The 21,887-nt window shown below is 57.3% G+C and overlaps 6 protein-coding genes across 6 annotated transcripts; 1 reads left to right on the forward strand and 5 right to left on the reverse strand.

The window, feature by feature from the left end:
* Positions 1-625: 625 nt before the first annotated feature.
* Positions 626-3,915, reverse strand: HRG_07733 (fungal specific transcription factor domain-containing protein; the record flags this gene model as incomplete). Its single annotated transcript, XM_044866204.1, has 11 exons — positions 626-832; positions 875-1,023; positions 1,091-1,353; positions 1,405-1,925; positions 1,977-2,037; positions 2,100-2,785; positions 2,843-3,006; positions 3,060-3,194; positions 3,262-3,320; positions 3,627-3,722; positions 3,779-3,915. The coding sequence occupies 11 exons, from the start codon at positions 3,913-3,915 to the stop codon at positions 626-628; spliced, it is 2,478 nt and encodes an 825-aa protein (XP_044719168.1).
* Positions 3,916-8,551: 4,636 nt separating this feature from the next.
* On the forward strand, positions 8,552-9,394 carry HRG_07734 (uncharacterized protein; the record flags this gene model as incomplete). Its single annotated transcript, XM_044866205.1, has 3 exons — positions 8,552-8,724; positions 8,781-8,824; positions 8,883-9,394. 3 exons carry the CDS (start codon positions 8,552-8,554, stop codon positions 9,392-9,394), a joined length of 729 nt encoding a protein of 242 aa, XP_044719169.1.
* A 1,850-nt stretch (positions 9,395-11,244) lies between these two features.
* HRG_07735 (phytanoyl-CoA dioxygenase (PhyH) domain-containing protein) lies at positions 11,245-12,123 on the reverse strand (the record flags this gene model as incomplete). The annotated part of the gene is made up of 1 exon (XM_044866206.1): positions 11,245-12,123. One exon carries the CDS (start codon positions 12,121-12,123, stop codon positions 11,245-11,247), a length of 879 nt encoding a protein of 292 aa, XP_044719170.1.
* Positions 12,124-13,017: 894 nt separating this feature from the next.
* HRG_07736 (lysine methyltransferase domain-containing protein) lies at positions 13,018-13,902 on the reverse strand (the record flags this gene model as incomplete). The annotated part of the gene is made up of 2 exons (XM_044866207.1): positions 13,018-13,332; positions 13,381-13,902. 2 exons carry the CDS (start codon positions 13,900-13,902, stop codon positions 13,018-13,020), a joined length of 837 nt encoding a protein of 278 aa, XP_044719171.1.
* A 3,577-nt stretch (positions 13,903-17,479) lies between these two features.
* Positions 17,480-18,607, reverse strand: HRG_07737 (RNA helicase; the record flags this gene model as incomplete). Its single annotated transcript, XM_044866208.1, has 1 exon — positions 17,480-18,607. The coding sequence occupies one exon, from the start codon at positions 18,605-18,607 to the stop codon at positions 17,480-17,482; it is 1,128 nt and encodes a 375-aa protein (XP_044719172.1).
* An 845-nt stretch (positions 18,608-19,452) lies between these two features.
* HRG_07738 (copper fist DNA binding domain-containing protein) lies at positions 19,453-21,077 on the reverse strand (the record flags this gene model as incomplete). Its single annotated transcript, XM_044866209.1, has 4 exons — positions 19,453-19,656; positions 19,702-20,280; positions 20,347-20,989; positions 21,046-21,077. The coding sequence occupies 4 exons, from the start codon at positions 21,075-21,077 to the stop codon at positions 19,453-19,455; spliced, it is 1,458 nt and encodes a 485-aa protein (XP_044719173.1).
* Between the last annotated feature and the right edge of the window lie 810 nt (positions 21,078-21,887).

The following is a 21,887-nucleotide window of genomic DNA, read 5'->3' on the forward strand; positions in this document are numbered from 1 at the left end:
CGTGTTAGTGCTTGGGAAAGAAACTTGAGGAGTGGGTAGAGTTTCTTTGACTGTGTTTCATCTTATAACTCTTGAGACGAGACATCGTATTCTGCAGGCAAAGGCTTTCTCTTTTCTCAACATTCCTTGATCCTGGACCTGCTGCTGGGTTGAGTTCTCGCAGTAAGGTGGCTTTGAGAATGTCCTACTAAGTCATCTTGGATTATTTGTGCCTGAATGTACATCTCCGGTCTGGCTACTAGGGCGTTAAGCTTTGCCTCGTCATATTCGCTCCAAGGCTCGAGTATGCCTTCAGCCCTCGGCTCCACACCTCGACAACGCATCTACTGCGAGGTCAATAGGTGCTTCCAGGCTCGTCCTCGTAAATCGTTGGGTTTCTTCCTCCTACACTCGCGCATCTAGCACATTGGGCCGGCCGAGGTCCTCGGTACGGTGCGCTGAATATGTCCTCTTGACGCCTTTACGTCATCGCACGCTCCGTCCAAAGAGTCGACGGCGGCTCATCGTTCCATCCCGCCCTCCTGCGCGTTAGGTATCATGTCTCGCTCCCCCCAACTCCAAACAATAGAAAAGACAAAAGCCAAGGACAAAATCCTCTCGTCGTTTCTCGTCCGCCGCGCTCGCCTTATCCCATGCCGGCCTCTGATGCCATCTTGCTCACTGAGCCCCGGTCTGGCGGCCTGTCTACCAAGTCTGCGTACCCGTCCAAGCTTGCCCCCATGACCTTGATCAAGTCGAAGATATGCGTCCCCTTGAACGTCTCCGCCCAGAGCCGCACCACCGCGCTCGCCAGCTGCCGCAGCTTGGCCCCGTCGCTAGTTGCCATATCCATCTGCCCGGAACCTGTGCTCGGTCCTAATAGCGACGGGTCGACGGGAACCGCAAACTCCGTCTCGTCCAGCAAGCGCCGAACCATCTCCAGCACGCCCTTTTCTTCCGGAGACGCCGGCGGATCCGGCGGCCTGATTGCCGAGAGGGCTATAAGCCACTTGGCGAGCAACATGGCGCACTCAAAATTGCACACTACCAGCTCAGTCAGCACTTTGCCCCGGGTCAAGGAAAGAGACCGTAGGGTCCAGGGGCCACTTGCGCGATAGCTGGATGCCCCATTCCGTTGACTTGGCCCTCGCCACGTAGTTTACGCCGGCTTTCACAAGCATGGACAGCGCATGGACAGCCTGGAAAACAGCGCGGTGCAGTCTTGGGCCCCGAAGCAGCGGAGGCGTGGCGCTCAGCGCCGATGCGATCAGCGTCGAATCCCTTGTCTCCAGTGACCTCTTTGGTGCCATGTCCGCGTAGAGTCGAATATACACAAGCCGCAAGAGAGCCGTGGCGTTAAAGGTCAGCGAGCCGCTGCTCAGAGATTCCGGGCTCACGAGATGCCCCGTCTCCGCTGCCCTCAACTGGCGACGGTGTTCGAAGCTCGTCTGCCAGACGCGCAGTGCCTGCGTCACGTCCTCCGCATCCTCGGGCTTCAGTATCTGGCGGGTACCAAAAGGCGGGCCGGCCGCAAACGACGTCTGCTTCAAGAGGTAGACGTGCTGGATCAAGGTATGAATGAGAATATAGTAACCCAAGGACGACAGATGCGCCGGGAGCCCCTGATTGGCTCGGTCAAATAGTCGCGAGACGGCATCATGCACGGTGATTTCGGCCACGGGTGTCGACTGTCGAAGCTCCTGCCACTGCCAGGCCGTCTCGGCGCGCCACAGTCGGGCGCGCAGGGGTAAGTAGAGATTCAGTTCCGACGTCATGAGCAGGGGAGGCATGTCGTACGCGGTGCTGCAGAGGTTAAAGAAGCAATACGCGAGGAGTTTTGTCCTGTTGGCCCCCTCCAACCTCACCCACGAGTCCCAGTCAGTAAGCATCGCCTGGCTCGCTTCAACATGCAAGCCCTCCTGGCGGATCAACATGGACAGGGTGCTCTGTAGAGACAAGGCGTCGTGGAGTATCGTCTTGGCGCCCCAGAGACCGGCCGCGAAGAGGATCAGGGCTGCTTGGATCGTTTCTAGTCGAGCTTGGGGGTTGTTGGGAGAGCTTTCGTGACAGTTGTGTCAGCAGCGCGTCTATTTTCACGGCGAGAAAGGGGCTTGACTCACTATGGTTCACGATGCGTGTCCTGGGTCGTCGGCCTTTCCGACTGTGCCGAAGCAAAGGAATGCCGGTAGCTGGTACTTGGAGACGGCCGCGTCGAGTGCGGGCTGTAGGCTGCGGCTGTCGGTAGAAGTGCGTGCACTTCTGAGCTGTGGCGTCTCCGAATCTGCTCCGCTGCCACGGCCTTGGCCGCATACCAGAGGGCATACCCCCGATTGCTCTCGAATCGATATTGAGCACCGACGGCCAGTATGGCGAGCAGCAGTTCTGGGCCAAGCTCTGCCGGCGCAAGCGTGGGAAGGTGCAGAAACGGGAGCTGCTCGTGGAATCCGGTGACGTAGCCCTCGAAAAACCTAGTGAGAGTGTGGCGAGAGGGAAAGACGAAGTCGCTTGGCAAAACTGCCGAATACTCCTCCATCCGGCTCCTGATGGAACCGTGGTCGAGGGCGGAAATGCGGAAAGATGGCGCTCGCGAAAACTCGTCGTGTGGGCGATACAATGAATCTCCGGGTTCACGAATATCTGGGGCAACAGATGCGAAGCGAGAGGGGAACTGAGACGGAGGCCTGGCAGGCGAGCGAGCCCACGTGGCAAGTTGCTCATCCGGCTCAAAGTGCGGCGGGATAAGATGCGGCGACGCGGCCAGGTCGTCCAAGAAGAGATTATAGTCGTCGTACAGAGGCTGTGGCGGCTGCGGCGCAAACCCGGAGGAGAGGGCGTGCCGTTGATCCCCCCGCGGCCTGTCGACGTACCCTTCCATGGGCTCGCCGTAGACTTTGTCTTGAGAATGAGCAGGGTGGTCCGCCATTTCGCTCACCATTGGCTGCATAGGATTGACCTCGGTGGCCAGCGCCGCCGCATCGGACAAGACATCGAGGTTGCAGGCGACCGGCCTAGGCGTGCAGCGGAGGTCTTGGGGAATGTGTAAAGACGCGGTGCCGGGGCTCGCGGGGCCATGATGATACTGTTGTAGTTGCGGTTGATGTTGGTGCTGCTGTTGTGCTTGAAGCCGTTGTGGATGTTGCTGTTGCGGTTGTAAAGGGGGTTGGGGCGGAGGAGGCGGAGCATGAGGCCGTGCAACATCTTGGTGTGCGTTTGCCCTGCCATGGTCGTCGGAAAGAGAAGGTTTATGTGACGAGGTGACGGAGAGGGATTTTCTCGACCGACTGTTGTCTTTGCTGCCCTCATTGAGATGCACTAGCTTCTCGTGCCTGACGAGAAGATCACTGATGTCCATATAAGTATCTTGTGGGCCCAAACGCGGTGATACAGAAGCAAGATGCGACGAAGAATGGAGATGGATGGATCGCTTTCGGAGACATACGTGAGTAGGCAGCCGGGTGCACATGGTGAACAAGTCAACAGGCACGAGGGGGTTGAGGACGAGAGCAAGGCGCTGAACTGGGGGCGGATGGCGTATGCACTACCTCGCTGTAAGGCATTGGATGTGTGTAAGTCGAGGAGGGGGAAGAGGGGGAAGCGTGAGTGGTGGGAACTGGCACAAACAGGGAGGCATGGCCCAGGCAACTTACCGGCGTCCAAAAGTCTTGCCACAGCGGTCCCAGTCGCAGGAGAAGGGCTTCTCCTTGGTGTGGGTCCTCTCGTGTCGCTGAACATGCTCAACGCGTCTAGAGGACGGTGAGTCAGGCGGGCGGCAGCGGCAGAGAGGCGGCTCGGCACTGACCTGAAGCGCTTGTTGCAGTACTTGCAAGGCAGTACCTTGGGCTTCTGGTCACGGCTCTGCCCCGGTTCGGCTCTGGTCAGGGCGGCGCCGGGTGGGCGAGCAGGCAAGCCCTCGAGGGCACGGTGGCCAGGGAGCATGACGGCGGGCGCAGCAGATGACGGGCCGGGCTGCTGCCTACACCCTCTGCTTGGCGCCCAGAGGGAGGGGGTTGGGGTTCGGCGCAAAGTATTGGAAGACGTTGGAGTTGTTGGAGGAAAAGAGGAGCGAGTTGCGGGGTGCGTCGATGCCACCAACGGGCCGGATAGGGGCGGATTGGCTTCTTGGGGGACAAAGCTGACAGTATGGGGAGGACGAGAGCGAGGAGTAGGAGGGTGGAGGCGCAGCAGCAGCAGGCAAGACGGACGACGGCAGCTTGTCAGCCCACGACGAGGCCCTCTAAGCCTTCCGGGCGCCAACTGGCTCGAGGAAGACCGGGACGGGACGAGAAGGGCAGAGGGGCCGACTCGGTAGCCCTCGGGGACTAGTCACCAACAGAGGGGTCCCATGGGCCAGCCAACCGGTCTGACGCGTGGCGAGGGGAGGGACGGGAGAGCGGGGGACAAGCAGCCAAGAGAGAGGGCGAATGGCGAGCAATCCCTCCGTCCGGCAACTCTGGGGGATTGCAGCTGGGGTAGGATTGGAGGCAGCCGGGAAGCAACCGCAGCGGCGGCTTGTGCCCGAAGACGGCTAGGAGGCTAAGGCCCGGCCTGTTGAGGCACGGGGGCCAGGATTGGGCGTACAAATGGCGGCCGAGGAGCGGAGAGAAGCAGGAGCCAAGGGGCGGCGGACAAGGTTCAGCCAAGGCGGGCGGGCGTCGGGGAAACGGGGAGGTGAGAAGTGAGACAGCAGGGCCCCGGGGGGAGGGGGTGCCCTTGTCTTTTCCGGTTCCCCTGTCACCCTCTCTTCCTCTAGCCTCTCTGTGTCTCTTGCCCTCTCCGTGTCTTGTGAGAGGGTGGGTTGAACGAGCGGTGCTGTCGAGCAATTCTATTTTTACTCGACGGGGGGTCAGCGTGCAGCTTTTTGATGCCATGTAACGAAGCCAGAGTGGAGGGTCTTGCCGACCAAGATTCCGAGGGTCAATGAGCGGTGGATAGAGGCGAGAAGGCGCGGGCGAGTGGCCGAGGCTATCGTGAGCCGTTGTTCTCCGTGGGGCAGCGGAACCAAAGAATGCCCTTGTTCGGTCAATGGTTGTGATGGGCCCTCACGGGGCGATGGTCTCGTCCGCCGTATGCCCAGGGAGCTCAAGGCGACAAAGGGTGAGGACATTCAAGAGGCAAACAACAGGGACAGAAACGTCGAGGTGGGCTTTGGTGGTTGGTGGTGGTTTGGTGGTGGTGGTGGTGGTGGTGGACTGGTGGTTGAGTGCGGTGCGGTGAAAAGGTGGGGTCGAGGAAAAATAAAAATACAAAAGAGGGCTGCTTCTCCTCCTCCCCCATGGGGTTAAAAGTCGAAAATCCGGGGTCGACTCCGCATTGGAGACGGAAGGCACGGATTAAAACGTTTCTTTTTCCTGTCTTATCTCGTTTGTCTCTCCCCCATTCTTCATCATCTCTCTCCGTTGAGTCCCGCTACAGACTCGGGCCAACCACCCCCAGGCCATCAAATGACACCCTTGGCCTCGAGCACTCCTCGAGCACTCCTCGAGCACTCCTCGGGCACAGCATTGTGTTGCCTCCAACTGCCTAATTAGGCAGTCATGACCCTTCTCGTATCGTCTCTTCATCTAGCCATGTCCGGCTCGTGATGGATGGAGCTTTGTGCCCCTGTGGCCCCTGTCGGCTGTCAACACCAGACCAGTACACGTAGCCATTCTTCAGCCTCCGCGTCATCGGCACGAGCCTTCAGAGAAATGCATGTGGGGCCGGCCCCGGCTGGCGACTGCGGCAAAAGCGGACCGTATTGCGGACCCGCAGTCCGTCGTCGGTGCCTCAGGAGTCAGGGTTCTCCGCCATCTGTTTACAAGGCCAAGGATTATCGAGCAAAATCCATCGACTTCACCTTGGACGCTTCCGTATATTCCGTTACACTCCCGGAGCATCGCCAACGTCGACATGAATCATCATGCACTGTCGGATCCCTCGCGGCTGCCTGCATGCAGTTCCCGATACACGCCCCGGGAACCAAGTCACGTATGCACATGTAGGCCGCCGCGCCGTCATGCTCGGTCATGAGCAGACTCACCTGCTTCGCCTAGCCCGCCTATCACTTGAAGACGAGATCAAGTGGCGCTCGCCTGGCTGATCTCTCGGATATTTCCTACTGTAGATAGCGTGCTTGGGCTTCCGTACTTTAAGTCTTTCTCGACGTCCCTCTCTTTTGCCAACTTCTAAGCTTCCTAAAGACACATGCTCCTCTTGAACGTGTTCCAGCCTCGAAAGAAGTCGATATCACCATAAACTATCCGTCCGTCTCGACCACTCCTTCCTCTTCTCGGATTACTGAAAGTCGAAATTCTCCGCCTTCTCAGGTAATGGAGCCCTCGGACTTGAATCCTGATGTTGGGAGCGGCCTTGGCATGACACCGAAGCCGGAGGCTCCCATGCCGACACCAACCGTAGTTCGCTATTCGAGGTTCAGGTTGGGGTCAAGGTGCAATATCTGCCAGGTTTGCAGTCCGCGCAAGGTAAAGCTGAATGGCCATCAAACGAGAAACACCGCGGATATCTTCTGACGAGAAAATCCACTAGACCTTCGCACGTGTCGAGCACCTAAGGTATTCAGAGCCGTCTATCCCATCTCTAAGCCAGCTATTTTTAAACTTAAGTGTGTGCTATTTGTAGACGCCATCAGTCGAGCCATGAGCCACCCAGTCTCCGGTGCCCTCAACGTGGCTGTATGAGAAGGTTTTATCGGCTCGATCTTCTCGAACGACATGGGCATGGCTCCAGAGAGTAGGTCCCACGAGCTTATTTCCGGTGCCGGGGCTGATGCTTTGCTAGTGAGAATGAATATGGCGAAGTCTCTTGGGTGTATGGCGTGAAAACGACGCAACAGGCCAGAGGTCTCAATGATTTCTTCAAAGCCGTTTTTCCTGTCGCCAATGAGTCGAAACCTGTTTCGATCTTTGCTGAACATACCCTCTCCAGCCCGGCGGCTGTTCTAAACCCTTCGAGCGACGCGACCATCCCCGACTCGGGCTACGGATCTCACCACGCCTCTGGCAACCGCGAACAAGAGAAGCAAGCATGGCGAGAGACGTTGGAAGAAGCGGCAGGCTCAGTAGGGACTGCTGAGCTGTCAGGCTCCCAGCTAGTGCTTTCAAGGGTTTCTACCATCCAAGACTCCATGTTAGCACTGTACGTCTCCGTGTTTGCTGAGGAGATTGCCGCTGTTCTTTCGCGAACTATTCCCGTCAACCAGCTTCATGAGCTTTCAGCCGCGCTCCCCGGTCTTCTGATGGAATTTGCATACAGGGACTCTCACCACAGACGCGATTACGTTAATTCTTTGGAGGATAGTAGGCTATTAGAGGCCCATCTGGAAGCGTCGGTGACCGTATGCCGATTGTGAGTCCCCAATTTAGTCCCTTGGATGTAACAGGGCTACCACAGTTGAGTTGACGAGGAATTTTCCAGCCGAATTGAGAATGCAGTGCTGAAGACCCTCTTGACCGAGCAGAGAGAAGGTAATAATGGGGCTCTCATCGAAACTGCGGGCAACACCACGTCCGACGTGGACAATATGTCACTTTGGCAGGGCAAGGAGTACGACTCAGAACAAGACACCGCCGACCGTTTATCGTGGGTTCACACCACGGGCATGGATAATGACTTTGACGATTTCCCCCACATGCAGGCATATCTTCACGACCTTTTGCGATCTCCCGCATTCACCTGGTTGCTTGGGTCAGTCCAGAGACAGGTCGAGTGGCGGGTGCCCGGAGTACAAAATTCCCAGGCGGAGATTCGACAGCGCATACTTGACCGCCTGTTTTTTTTAGATGTCTTGACAGAGACTGGCTGGATATTGAACACTTCTTTTGAACTGAACGAGCGAATCCTACCAGCTCCTTCCAAAAGCTTGTTCCATGTCGAGTTTCAACACCCTTGGATAGAGGATTTCTTCGTATCCCAAGGATACGATATTCCGGCCCACGAAGCCCTTGAACGAGTTCTGGTGTTGACTGGCGATGATCGTAATGCCTGGGCCACGACGTGCCGGCAATATGTACAGTCGGTCTGGCCTGACTTCGGACCCCGGCTTCTTGATGTCTACAAGTCACTTCTCCAGGATGGAATGTCGTTCTTGCACAGCCGTAAGTCACACGACCTTTCCTCATCGCTTGTAGAGATTGCGGACTAATAGACTCCATGCGCTTGGCAACATGTAGATCCATATTCATTATGTTTCCAAGACAGCCTATCTTGGTGTGTACAACTGGACGAGGATCAAGAAACTGTGACGGTGATGGTTCGCGGCACAGATTACTTCATCGCCGAGGTAGGCGAGTGTCTAGCATGGCTCAGCACCGCCTTGAGCTGTTCACCGGTCGACGATGGCACTGTAGTGGGCCTCTATCCCTCGTGCGAGGCAGAGCAGCTGTCACAAGCCTCCCCGAGATTGAGGTACAAGCTCGGTCCGCTTCGCGAAAGCTTCTCACGTGGCCTTAGCCCTGCGGAGACGGGCGCAGGTAGATGCTGGATGAGATTGTTTGGCAATACCGTCTTGGTTAAAGGCTACCCTGTGCCGGAACGCCACGACTCAGACACTGGCATCGAGATTTCTCTCGACACCATGGCCAAGCTCGTCAACGCCCGAAAGATTAGCACGTTTGCTGGCAAAATGCTCATCAAAGGGTATTCTACAGTTCTGGTCCCTCCACGACGACACCAGGGCGTCGTGACTTGGCACGCCATCTCCAGTTCTGATGGCAGTTACATCTCGTACTCGGACGCCGCGGCAACTTAGTGCGCCTCGGAAAAGAGTACCCCGAGAAGCTCGACATCAGTGACCTTGAGGCCAGCCGGCACATCGTTGGCTGGAGCGTCCATGTCGACAACTATGCCGGTAAGCACGTATTGAGCCTCCATGACTTAACGCGAATCCCTGACAAAGCGTCCAATAGGTGCTCCAGGTGCCAACTACGACATTGGCTGGTCCAAGTTGTCAAAGCCAGACTCCGGCGGTGCTTTTGACAAGGTTTCTATCGTGGCCGGCACGCACATCACGGTGGGCTTGTCCTGCGTCCTGGGCAAGAAAGACAAGCCTGTTCACCTCAGGGGCCGAGACGACTACATCAGGCGGCTCAAATGGATATCTAAGAAGTTCGTGATACTCTATGACACTACGGACAACAGAGCTTGGCTCGTTGATGGAGCAAGTGCTCTACTGCACCTTGTCAGGGCATCCCTGAAGCGCGACACTTCAGACGACTTCGAGACCCAGTTTCTATATGACAAGTGCTCGATGCAAGAGGCTGTAAATGCTGGCACGGGCAGGGCGGCGTCAATTGATGGGATGGATCGTGCCATCATCATTGATTTTGATTCTTGCCAACAAGAAGGAAGTAAGCTTGGCACCAAGTCTCAATGTGCGACGACAGGGCAGACTTATCGCCGCCGCCTTGTACCGACTTAAACTAAAAATAATGACGCCTAAAAGTCCGATACATGACCCATATATCGTGGCGCTTGTGATTGCTATAGCGCAAGACCAATATAAAGCGGCCTTGAGGCACTTGAAGGATCATAGGAAGGAGAGCTGCCCTGACACATTTCTGGTAAGTAGCCTATATGCCGTTTTGCCATATTTTTATCTGCGAATGCCGCTACGTTCAGTCTAAACTATCATTCTCTATCCCGAAATTAGGGTGCATGTATCTATATACGGCCGACATCTCTACTATGCTCTTCGACATGTTTGATCAACCCGCCGTTCCACCCATAACACAACCGTCCGTCTCAATCAAAGTTACGATTATCCGCTAGAAGCCAGGCAAATCCCTTCGTGATCGTCTTCTTGCCGTCCTGCTCCCGGCTCGAACTCACGGGTTGAACGAGGATCAGAGAGTGGAAGATGAAGCACGCGGGCTGAAGCCTACGGAGCAGGAAATGGCAGCATCCACGGCGTGTCCCTAGTCCAAGTACAGGAATACTGTGATACTGGCTCATCTGGCTCTCTGTGCCAGTCTACTGCAGGGAATCGCCGATGCGGGGGCTGTGGACATGGTTGAAACAAGGCGATAATCTGTCGTCCGGTCAAGATATGCGTCAATGGGCCATGGCGTGCGAGCTATTTCTGGAACATGATTACCCTTGGTAAATACGATATCTTTGGCTTTGCGTATAAGACGCGAGTAGTTCAGCCTGCGTAGCCCATCCGCTTCGTCCCCGATTGTAAAATGTTTAAAAAGGATATTTGGAGTAATGCACTGCTGCTCCTCGAAATCGTAGTAATTGCCTGCCAGTGCAAGTGTCGAAGAGTAAGAGAAACTGCCCAGCGCCTCCAAATCATGCTACCTACGTATCGAATCAACGGTTTGTTTTGACATCACCGTGTCAGGCCATCGGAAGGAGATTGTGTCCTATCCACTGGCCTTGGTGGCATGGGCGGATAGCCATTATGGTACAGACAGCATGGATATGGAAGATTGACCGGCTTTTGTCAGGTGGACCACATAGCTAAAGAAGGTCAAAGCAAGATTCATGCGATGTTGCCGGGGCAGAGGCGTCACGCAGCTTTGGAAGGTTTAGATAATATCTCATAAGCTTGCAAGGCTTCAATGGCCTTACAACTTCCCAATTGCTTGGAAATCCAACAGATCACGGGCATATACATAGGCAGTCATGGCTCAAGCTTCTACTTTGACTGCTTATGTTGTTCGCTTCAGTTGTATTTAGAGAAGCTAAAAAATATCACGCCTTCCCGTCTTATGTTAATGAGTCACTTACAGTCAGAGGGTAACCACTAAGATGTCAAGATTGAATTCAGGGCTCGGGTTGGACGTGTGCTTGTGACGGTTGCTGGTGGCGCTGCTAAAATGCGTTACTAGATGACCGCGCACAGGGTAAGCCAGCATTTGATACATAAGAATCGAAATAAATCGGAAGAACCTCTATAAAGTATTGAGGTGATTGTACTGCATTAATCCATTTTATTAATGCATATGGTGCTGATTGAACGCTGCGTAGGTCGCTACAGTGATAGGTATTACTGCTGGTGAGAAAGGCGGACGTTCATGACAGACCGAGGCGTTAGTATCGCTGTCAAGAACGTGCGAGGCAGCTCAGTTTGCTCTGAAAGGCCGGTCGGCATCCTGTCAGAGCGGTTGTCCTGCGGCCTGCCTAACGAGGCAATGCACAAGGATCAGACGAGTGAGCCGAATGAGGCTCTTAAGAGGTTGATGGATGTGCTGTGTGCATATATGTATAGTTCATGACTAGTCGATCATTGTTGGACGACGATACATACACCACTTCCCCACCCGCTCAGCCCTGCAGCGAGTATCCGACATGGCCGCTCTCGCTGCCCATCTTGACGAGGCGAGCGCGCATGCCCTCTGCGCGGCGCCGTTCAGCCTCGCCGAGCCCGGAAAAGTCAACGGCGCCGACCCAGTCGCCAACGCCGTGCTGCAGGACGTTGCGGGCGCGCAGCTGGCTGCCGCCGACATGGCCGACGGAGCCGTGGAGGGTCATGCGGTCCTTTTTGCTGTCGTAGACGCCGCGGTGGAGGATGTTGTTGTTGTAAAAGGCAATGTCGCCCGGCTCGAGGGTGACGACGAGCTGGCCCGGCAGCGTCTTCTCAAAGGGCCCCGCGGCGCGCTCCGTGTCGGTGCGCGGGCGCCGGTGGGAGCCCGGGACGAGGACGAGCGAGTCGTCGTGCCACAGGGCAAAGTTATACTGGGCGTGAAAGGCCGGGCGGGCGAGGCGATCCATCTCCTGGTCCGCCGAGGCGTCGGCGGGGATGTCGTCGCGGTGCCAGCGCAGCTCGAAGTCGCGGTCCGGGCGGACGAGCATGTTGAAGAGCTCCATGATGAGGTGCTCGTCGTCACACTGGAGCAGCTCGCGCACGATGGACAGGACCTCTTCGGAAAAGTACAGGTGGGTGAAGACGGCGCTGCCGGGCAGGGCCGGGTTCATGAGGTGCTGGACGCCCCAGATGCCCTGTTCGGGGTCCGGGTGCCAGGGGGGGAACTGCTTGCCGACGGTGCGTGTGTGCGGCCAGTCGCCGGCGCGGGCCAGGGCCTCGGCCTCGCGGCTGGCGGCGCGCAGCGTCTCGAGCTTCTCGGGGCTGACGATGGACTTGATGACGACGAAGCCGTCGCGCTCGAGGTCGGCGAGCCGGGCCGACGTCTTTTGCGCGGGCATGGCTGAGGACGGGATTTCCGGTGGTTTGTTGCTGCTGGCCGTTTATTCTCTCTGCCTGCTTCTTCGGTTGCACATGTTCCCGTCACGAGAGGGTGAACAGTGAGGCAGCCAGCCGGTGATGAGGTGAGGTTGGGCGTCACTCTGCGGGGAAGAGATTCGACGGACCGACGGGAAGCCGAGGAGAAGCACCGCTCTTGTAGGAAGGTCCGCACCCCTGGATATAGGAGTGTCTGATATGTCGGATGAACCGCTCTTCTATGCACGTTGGCGAGTCCATGGACAGTCGCTGCATCCAAGCAACCGGTCCATGTGAAGTGGTAGCCGACGGGAACCCATGTGGCGGAGCCGCGACGAAACAAGCTGGCTCATGTTCAATTGGCTAGCCAATGACATGCCCCCGGTGGTGACCGAGTAGGCCTCGCCAGAGAAATAGTGACGAGTACGGTAACAGACAAGGCGCAGTACCGTGTCTCTGGAGCGCATCCGAGTACAGTTCTTCATGTTGCCCAACGTGCTGTTTCCCCTTGTTGTTTGACGATCCGGCTGCCGCTCTGACGAGACCCCAATAATTACATGGTGGTTCGTTTTTTTTTTCAGCAAGTTGCAACAACCTTTGCCGATATTCGCACGACGGCCGATACATGAGCGCGCCCTGCAGTGCTCGCTATCAAAATCGAGCCATGCCGAATGCCCTCACATCATTCCGTCAACCACGTGCCAAAAAGTCGTATCCAGAGTGCATATGCGGGGTAGATGCCGGCGACAGAGGTAACGTGCCATTCATCCCAGTGCAGCCCACCATCGTCGTCGTCACCACACATCATCATCATCACCACGCATCACCACCATCACCACCATCACCACCATCACCACCAAGTACTGTACAGGACCATACTATCCATCGTCGCCCTCCGCCGGCCACCGCACCACAAACCCCCTCACCGTCTTCTGCACCTCGACGTCCCCCGGGTCCCCCGCAAACAGCGGCCGCTCCAGCTTGCGCTCCGCCACCTGCTCCGCCTCGAGCCCCGCCGCCCGCGCCACGTCGAAGAAGCCCATGTCGAGCTCCTGCTTCCACGGCCGGTACGACGTGAAGAAGACGTACGCCGCGCTGGCCCGCCCCGGCCGCATCGTCTCCTTGATCGTCTTGACCAGCGCCCCGTGCTCCGAGTGCCGGAAGAGCAGGTCCGCCAGCACCACCACGTCAAACTTGCCCCTCGAGCCCGCCCGATGCCCTGCTCCTCCTCTTTCTACTACCTTGCCGTCTTCGTATTCGTCCTCGTCCTTGTCGCCGCTCCTCGTCTCCCCGCCGTCTTCCTCGTCATCCACCGGCAGCCTCGCCAGCAACGGCACCGGGTCAGCCCCCCAGACAAACCCCGCCGCGTTCACGGTCCGCCCAATGAGCCCCTGTGGCTCGACCGTGCCGTCACACTCGTCAATGTTCTTCTGCATGTTCTCCACGAGCTCCGGGTCGGGAAAGTCAGTCATGACCACCTTGCGCGCTCCCAGGATGCCCGCCACCAGCGATGGCAGGCCCGCCGCCGCCCCGAGCTCCAGCACCGCCTTGCCGCGCACCCGCGCGGGCTCCTCCTCCAGGTAGTCGGCCACGAACTTGGCCCCGTTCCACAGGTGGTGCGCCTCGGTAGGGCTGTGCCCGACCAGGTGCAGCGTTACCGCCTTGCCGCTGCGCATCGTGTACACCTGCTTGGTCGGCGGCGGCGACGGCGGGTAGTAGCCCTCGGGGTCCTCCATCAAGGACCCCATTCCGTAGTCGTCCATGGCGTTCTCGGTGTCCCTTCACTTGTCCCTCGGGATGATAAGGGAACAGGCTGCTCCTCGTACTGCCGTCTCGGCCGGCCTGGCTGCTGCCTGTCGCAGACTGTCGCGCCGTCCGTCTCCGGCCCAAGACGGACCTTGTGCGCCACGCCGCGCCGGGCCTTCACGTACGTGAGAGCAAACGCGGGCGACAAGAGAAAAGAAAGAAGTGTTGTCCGGAAGCCTATTGATGAGATGTCGGGTTGTCAAGGCCCAATCACAACGGTTAAACTCAAGACCGTAAGGTTATCGGCCAAGCCAAGCCAATCTGCAAGGTTTTAGCACAAAGTGGTCCGCACGGCAGGGCCTTAAACCCCGATCGAGGCTACCTGCACCGGGGCGGGATTACCCGATTCGACCTTGGCGCCCTCATATCTCGTAGCTACCCTAACAGCACTAATGTCAGGGCCAGGGCTCTCAGCTTGCCTAGTAGAACATGAAATCGCTCGAACAGTACCTTGGTTAAGGGTTAGACAGGCTCTTATTTATCTAAGAAGCTACTTACTATATATATTTATATGCAGGCATACCGAGGCCCTTCTTTCCTTCCTTATGTAAGAAAGACTATATATAACCTGTTAAGTAACTAGATACCCATAGATCTAACATCACCTAGGAAGCAATCCTATCCAAGTCGGGTTGCCTCTCTTGGCTATGGCAGCCTATATAGCCGATCAGGCATAGGTACATCGAGCCATCTCTACCGTAACCCTCTGATGCGATAAGGCACTAAACCAACCCGGCGAGTGAAGACGATGCGGTTTGTTGGATGTAGTTGTAGAGATACGATACTGTCAAAGCAGAAAAGGGCTTTAAATACACGTTAGCAACACCTCCAATGGGGGTGCCCCTATTTTGCCTGGTGTAGCGGTAATTTACCAGCTCCACAGATACATCGATTGCACCGTAATATAAAGATGGAAATCGCCAATCCTTCAATCGTAGTATAAGCTAGGTGGGATCAAGAGTACTGGCTATTGCGATGCTTTTGTGGAGAGTGATGTTCGCGCGAAGCTGCGTACGCACACCGCGGTGCATGTAGAGCAAGAGAATGCCACTGTTACCAGTACGGAGAAGCACTTGACGATGGGTAGCCTTATCCCCTTTCACGGCTGAGCTTGGCTGATCATCCTCCTTGGGTACGGTTTACACGCTTCATCTTGGTCCATCCACAGCCAGTGTCGACCGCCTCTCTTGGCTTCCTTGGGTAACTGTGTCGCCCAAAACGTCTGCCCTGACGAGTTCTGCCAATGGAAACTGAGTTCCATCTACGATTCACTCCGTCCAGTCCTTCGGCCGCGTCTTGGCTTCCGTTGCCCTCGGGGTGCCTGAAATACACCTCCCCCTTGCGCCCGTACGTTTCCACCCAGTGTAACTCACTCGGACTGGACTGAGCCGATCCTAGAGCGGACTTTGACAACTCCGCAGTCCGTCGAGCTGCGCTTGGTCGTGTGCGACTCTTGGACGAATGGCATGCACTGGATGTGGAACGTGGGCTAAGTCATTGCCTCGAACGCTTGGAACGATTCGGGTCGTGCTGATGCTCGATGTGAAGCTCGTTGCAAAACTCATTGCCGGTTCATCATGCTCCAACGCCAGAGATTCTTGACTCTTCTCCTGTGACTCATGGAGAATAGCAGTCGCCTCACCGTTGTCTTGGAAGGCGTAGTTGCCGGTATCGGCAATGTGTTGCTGTAGTGCACCATCATCATCATGCAAGGCAATGTAGTCTGCAGGAACCACCGGTTGGTGAGACTCGTAAAAAGTGGCTATCTCATATTCGTGTGTCTCTATCACATCTACTTGAGCAGCCACCGTTTCATGTTCAGAGGCTCTGGCGTTCGCGTCCTGAAAGAAATTGTTCCGGTGCAGTTCCGCTCTGTCCTTAGCATTCTGAATGCGGTAGCTCCTTGAGCGGAGGTCTCATGGGTATCCGTCGTATGTCGGCTCCGCTCGGCTTCTCTACAATTTTTCAGGGCGTGCATGGCACGAGCCCTATAGGCTGCATCATAGCATGGCTGTCTCTGTGCTATAGGTGTGTTTCCATAGCCCTTCAATTTCGAGGGAAAGTTTGGTGCTACCGGAACACTGAGATGTTTCGTCGAGATGGCCACCGATATTAGGTCGTCGTCATTCCTAGTGTCCTGGCTAATGTCCCGTAGATGAGCCCCATTGAAAGTCTGGCTTCGGCCTCATGGCGTCCTCATGTGTGGTAATAGGCTTAAGCGCAGTGAATAGAATGTTCTGCGTGTTGGGAATGTTGGCGTTTCCACGAACTATAGGGATAGCAGTAGTCACGATATCGATCTTAAATGCGGTTTGGGCGTCCTTCTGTTTATAACCTTGGGATGCCCACTGAGGAAAGCGCGATGGGGAGAGATGCTTTTTCAGCCATCAACTCACGGTAATTATAGGCCAAGTTAGCAGGCTCTAGAGTTGAAATGTCATCCGCATAATCAGGTTCTTGCGATATACGTTATAGTCGTTTATATGTTGTTCAAAATCTTTGCTATGTACGGACGATCTTCCGCTTCTTGGCAGCGCTTGTCGCCTTGGTCGATTGCGTCCGTCGACTTGGAAATGATGAGGGCGGAGTGGCGTCCATGATATCTTTGCCTTATTTCGGTTCAGGGCACTTATTTTTTGTTGTTAGCCGGCGGCCATGTATGCAGCCATAGCGCAGCAGAGTCTTAGCCCCCGGAGATGACGAAGATCTGGACCACCATGCCTTGCAAATCGAGCAGGACCTGCAACTGGCTTTGCAGAACGACACTGTGCGTTGTTTCTCCGATCGAGCTCTCGTACGGGACGAGCGGTGAGCAATACAAGCTGTCACAGGATTATAAGGGAAGTTAGCCGCTCGGGGAAGGGCAGTTGTCGACTTGAACCTCCTGGTTGGAGGGTTGTCTTGGGAAAGATGGTCCGAGTTTCTTCGTTTTCGATCCCGCAAGTTCGCCATGGGCGACCCTTATGGAGAGCTGCCATCAACAGGGGACATGTTAGGTCGCGGTCTACGGTGGGTGGCCTCAACGGCCGAGAATCATGGGCTGATGGTTGCATGGACGGGGGCCGGGCTGTACGCTCTCTCCCAGAAGCTGTCAGCCAACCATTAGCCGCTCGAGTTGCAGCCAGGAGGGTGGGCAACAGCAAGAAGCCGCACCCTTGTTGGGTCAAAGACGGGTTGATACTGGTACGTGGCCGTGCGTGTCGGCCATGAACGCTGTCTGCATGTGTTTGCGCTGCTGCATCGAGGCTGCCCGACATGGCTCTTTCCAACGAAGATCGGTGGCCAGCGACGTCTCAAATCTTCAGCGTCAGGCCTAACGTGTTGACGATGCCGATTTCCATGCTGTGCTTCCCTGTCTAGTGGACTTCTTAGTTGCGCCAGCGATGGACCGGCGAATGTTGTGCGGATATCGAATCCTAATGGTCCCCTTTGCGACAATGCATCATGCTGCAACCTATCCAAGGAGGAGACAGAAGACCAAAAACGATTATCAAGGCCTTAAAAAAATGAACAATGTCCGTTACTACTCATCCCTCAGCCAAACCGCCGCTTCGCCAGTTCCTGAAGCATGCTCACCGTCCCCTCCTCCCTCTGCTGCCAGGCCAAGCGCTTTGCCTCCATCATCTCGCGCTTGGCCCTCTCAAACTCCTCCTTCTTGACCTGCCGCTCCGACTTCCTCCGCCGCTCCGTCGCCTTCATCTGCTTGTACTCGTCCACCGAGTCGCCACCGCCCATCAGCTCCTTGTCGTTGCCCGCCTCCATCCCGGGGCTCTTTTCGCGGAGCTGCCGCATCGAATCGTTGGCCTCGCGCCGCTTCTCCAGCTTGCGCTCGCGCGTCCCCGGCTCGGCGCGCGGCGCCAGCTCCTCGAGGCGCTGCTTTTGCAGCGCCCGGTCGGCCTTGCGCGCGTCGCGCAGGGCTTCGCGCTCCGCCTCCTTGGACTCTTGGATAAGCTCGTCTCGTAGGGAAAGGTCTTGCAGCGAGGGTATCTTGGCGCCCATACGGCGTCGGGGGTTCGATCGAGGCAGCGTCGGGCCATAGTCGTCGTCATCGTCATCTCCCCCCGCCGCAGAGCCGCCTTGTTCGTTGCTGGGGGCCCAGGCATCGTTGGACCTCCCCGATGAGCCTTGCTGCGGCGCTTCCAATGCCTCCTCGTCCTGCTCTTCCGCAGCCCACGCCGAGATTCGCGCAAGCATCTCCGGGTCGTACCAACCCTCGGCCAGCTCGCTGCGGTTCCACTTGCCCACGAAGCTCTTCCACCTGCCCCTAAACTCGCGCTCGTCCATGTCGCACGCGTCTTTGCGCTTCTGTAGACTGAGATAGTGCACAAAGAGGGGCTCCAGCGTCTGCAGATCCGCCTTGACCAATGGGCGTGCCGAGTACGGTAGCGGCTTCCTCTCCGCGCCGTCGTCGGCCACCGTGTGAGTCTTGCCCTTTTCTCGCCGAGGGTGCGAGGCGTGGCGCCGCCGCTTGGGCTCCCGAGTGTCGATGGCCGGCGACACGCTCCTCCTTCGCTCCTCAGTGCTTCTGCGTCGCTTGCGCTCGGGAGATGGAGACGTCAGCCTCGGACGCTCGTCGTCGTAGCTGTCTCCATGGCGAGAGGCGCCGCGGCGTCGGTCATTCCTCGAAGGGCCGGGGCCGGGGCGCGCTGGGGAACCGGGCATCTTGGCGGGGGGGTTTCTGGTCTGACGGCTCTGCGGATAGTCTCGGATCAGACGGCGTTGGCCTTGTTGCTCATGATGGTGCCAGACGCTCGCCGAGGGAGCATGCGCTGGAGGGCACGGAGCGAGGTTGCATTGTTGTAGAACACTTGCGCCTCTGCACATGGAATATGGAGTCTGTACGATGTATTCTTTGGCTTGGGGTACGTTCCCAGCCCCCACTTATCCGAAGCGTCTAGACCATCTCCATCATCTGCTTTTCCAACGATCCATCGACAAACATCATGCTTTGTAACAAGCCTTGCTCATCCACAGACTGGTTCCGCCATTTCACGTAGGGGAACGCTCCCGGACGCCCACGAGGCCATGGCCATCCAGACAGAGCCAAGACGGGCTCCAAGTTTGCCCCCGTTGGCCGGCTTCCTTTCCACACCACAGCCTGTTCAGTAGACGGCATGGCAGTGTAACCGTCATACGGTGTAACCCTCTACTTCGTAAAGCCTCCCGCATCTCAAGCCCTGCCAGAAGCACGCACAAAGCGTCATCGCCATGAGTAGCGTCAAGTCATGCTCGTTAATGGCACGGCCGGGCATCTCTTCAAATACTGCGTCTATGTCCGCATCCCCGCCGTACCATATCTGGGGTATCGCTCTCCTCAACACAAATGCCTTCACCCTCAGACGCCGCTGGTTGTCCACATGTCAGGATTATAACCCCTGGCTTCCGAGCCTCCGAGCCTCCAAATCCCTCTCCCACGCTCTGCGCATGGCCACCTTCCCCTCATGCCCTCACTCGGCATGACCGTCGATATTCTTCACCCGCAGGACAGAAACGTGCGACCTGCGCTTTCAGAGAGGCGTCGAGACCCCCGGCGTCTCGTCCGGACCGGGATTGTTGTGAATCACGCAACCGATGCACTGGCAGTCGTCGCCGCACGGACAGCTCGCCGTGTCTCCCGCGCACGACTCGCCAAACGGGTAGCTGACGAAGAAGAAGTCGTTTGCCGACAGCGTCTGCTCCTCGCTGATGCCGGACGTCCCGTCGGATGGCGTCTGCGGTGCCGGGGGCGAAACCGTGCCTTCCGCATGGCTCGTGACCGGTGTCGTCGCCTCATTTGTAGTCTGCTGTTCGTGATTGCTGTTGACGTGACCATTGACATGGATCGCCGCGCCGTTGGCTTCCGCCCGTGTCTTCTGTCCATCCTCCGTCACGGTGCTCCACGCCGAACGCACGTAGTTTTGCGTCGCCTCGTTGTAGGGATGGGCTGCGCAGCCAACGCACTGACAAGAATCCCCGCAGCTGCACTGGTGAGACGTCCAAGACGTGCCGCCCGGCGTCCCGGGGAGATTGGCCGCGCTCGATGCACGATACGGCCCCGGCCCCGCCATTCCGAAGGCGGTGGGAGGCACGGGTTGCGCAAAGCTCATTGTGGCCATGAACTGCTTCCACTGTTCCGGCTGGAGAGGTTGCAGGAAGGAGCCAAACTGCGGCGGATAGTTGAAGATTGTCGGCTGGGAAAAGTAGGGGTACATGCCGTTGGGCATGGCCATGGGAGCTTGGAAGGGCGACATCATGACACCGTTGGGCTGTTGGACGATTCCGGGGCCCGGCAAAGAGTCGGCCAGCGGCCTGTGCTCGTGGGGATCTGTCTTGGCGGAGCAGCAGGAGGCCTTGGCCTTGGTTTCGCCGGTTCCATTGGCAGCCGCAGAGGGCGAAGACATTGGCTGGGGTGCGGCCCGGACCTGGGCGCCGTTTGCGCCGCCGCCACAACAGCCGCCAGGTGTCGACGGCGTTCTCCCCGATATCGAACCGTTTGTGGAAGACTTGGCGTGTCCGTTGGCCATGGGCTTGGCCGAGCTTGGGGTCATCATGGGCGACTGCATGGGATATGGGAAGATGGGAAACATGGTGGACTCGGGACTGAAGGAGCTGTCAACGGGCGTGAGTCCCAGGCCGTAGAGCGACATGTCGGCCATGGGTGGCATGTGAGCGCCATTAGACACGGAGCCATTATAGGCCGGCAGGATGTTGAGCTGGCTGGCGTCCATCCTCCCCAAGCCAGCGAGGTCGACCGACTGCTTCCTGCTCGGGGCGCTTTTGGAGGACTGCTTCTGGACTCGAAAGGTGGTCTTAGGGGGGCTCGGCGGGGACACGTCGGCGCTCGACGAGGCGCTTGCCGTGTCGTCGGAGGGCGCTGGTTGCGAAGTGCCGCAGTGGCATTTCTGCTTCCTCGGAATGGCGGCGGTGACGGCGGCGCACGAGCATGTGCGCGACGAAGGGTGCGGGCAGGAGCTGAGCGGGCGACCGGGCTTGCGAACGGGCACCATCAGCCGCTCGCTGGCGTGGGTGCACTTTGTCGAGCGATGGCCGCGAATGCAAGGCTCGCTGCGGCGCGAGGATTAGCTCACGACTCGCGGCGTCGCTCGCGGCAGAGGACATACCAGGCCATCTTCTGGCCGTTGATGAGAGGCATGGCCGGCTCAGGCAGCGTGTTTGCGCGTGTGTCCTGATTATAGGTCGATCATGTATTCAGGGCCTGCGACTGAGGCCTTGCCGGTGGGCGCCGCGAAGCATCAAGTCTGGAGACGGCGGCCGAAGTGAAGAGCCGGGTTCGGGTTCGCGTCGGGGGGGGGCGACGGCGGTTCGGATCGGGTCGATGGAGGGAATTCGACGGTAGCCTCCATTGGCGTGCCTTTTTTGCTGCTTCCTCAAACCATCGCTTGCGTGCGTTATGCGCCTTTTTCTCCGCGTCTTCTACTACCTTCCTTGCTTTAGCAATCTGATCATCTCCCCTTTGTTGCACCATTTCCCGTCCTTGGGCCACTGACAATACTCCTCCTGATTGTAACTGTATATTCTTCATAGCCTTACGTTGTTTTTGGATCCGCTCCGCCATTTTGGTTCGTCCCAAGTCCCTTTTAGTCTGCACGAGCTCAGTCGCCAGAGATAGCGATCCTCGAATAAATCGACTGAGATCGTGAGAAAAGTCGGGATCCAGGCTTTTATCGTCTTCAAGGACGAGATCTAATTTGTCCGCTACCTTGTTTATTTGTCGTAGAGTCAATGGTGTCTCGAAAGGTGAGGAGTGTGGTCCTGAATTGGGAGGAGGTGGGTGTCGTGGCTTGACGAGCTTCCAAACATTGAAGTACTACTTGTGGATTGAATGGGAAGATTCCTGTCTTGCGAAATGCGGAGCGTATAGTACTCTCCTTGAAAGCATGCAATCGTACTTGTTGAATGCAGGAGAGAAACTCAAGCTTGGTTATGTTGACGAGGCCATCTC

This window comes from Hirsutella rhossiliensis (assembly GCF_020360975.1).
Source record: "Hirsutella rhossiliensis strain HR02 chromosome Unknown scaffold00008, whole genome shotgun sequence".
Taxonomy (NCBI): domain Eukaryota; kingdom Fungi; phylum Ascomycota; class Sordariomycetes; order Hypocreales; family Ophiocordycipitaceae; genus Hirsutella; species Hirsutella rhossiliensis.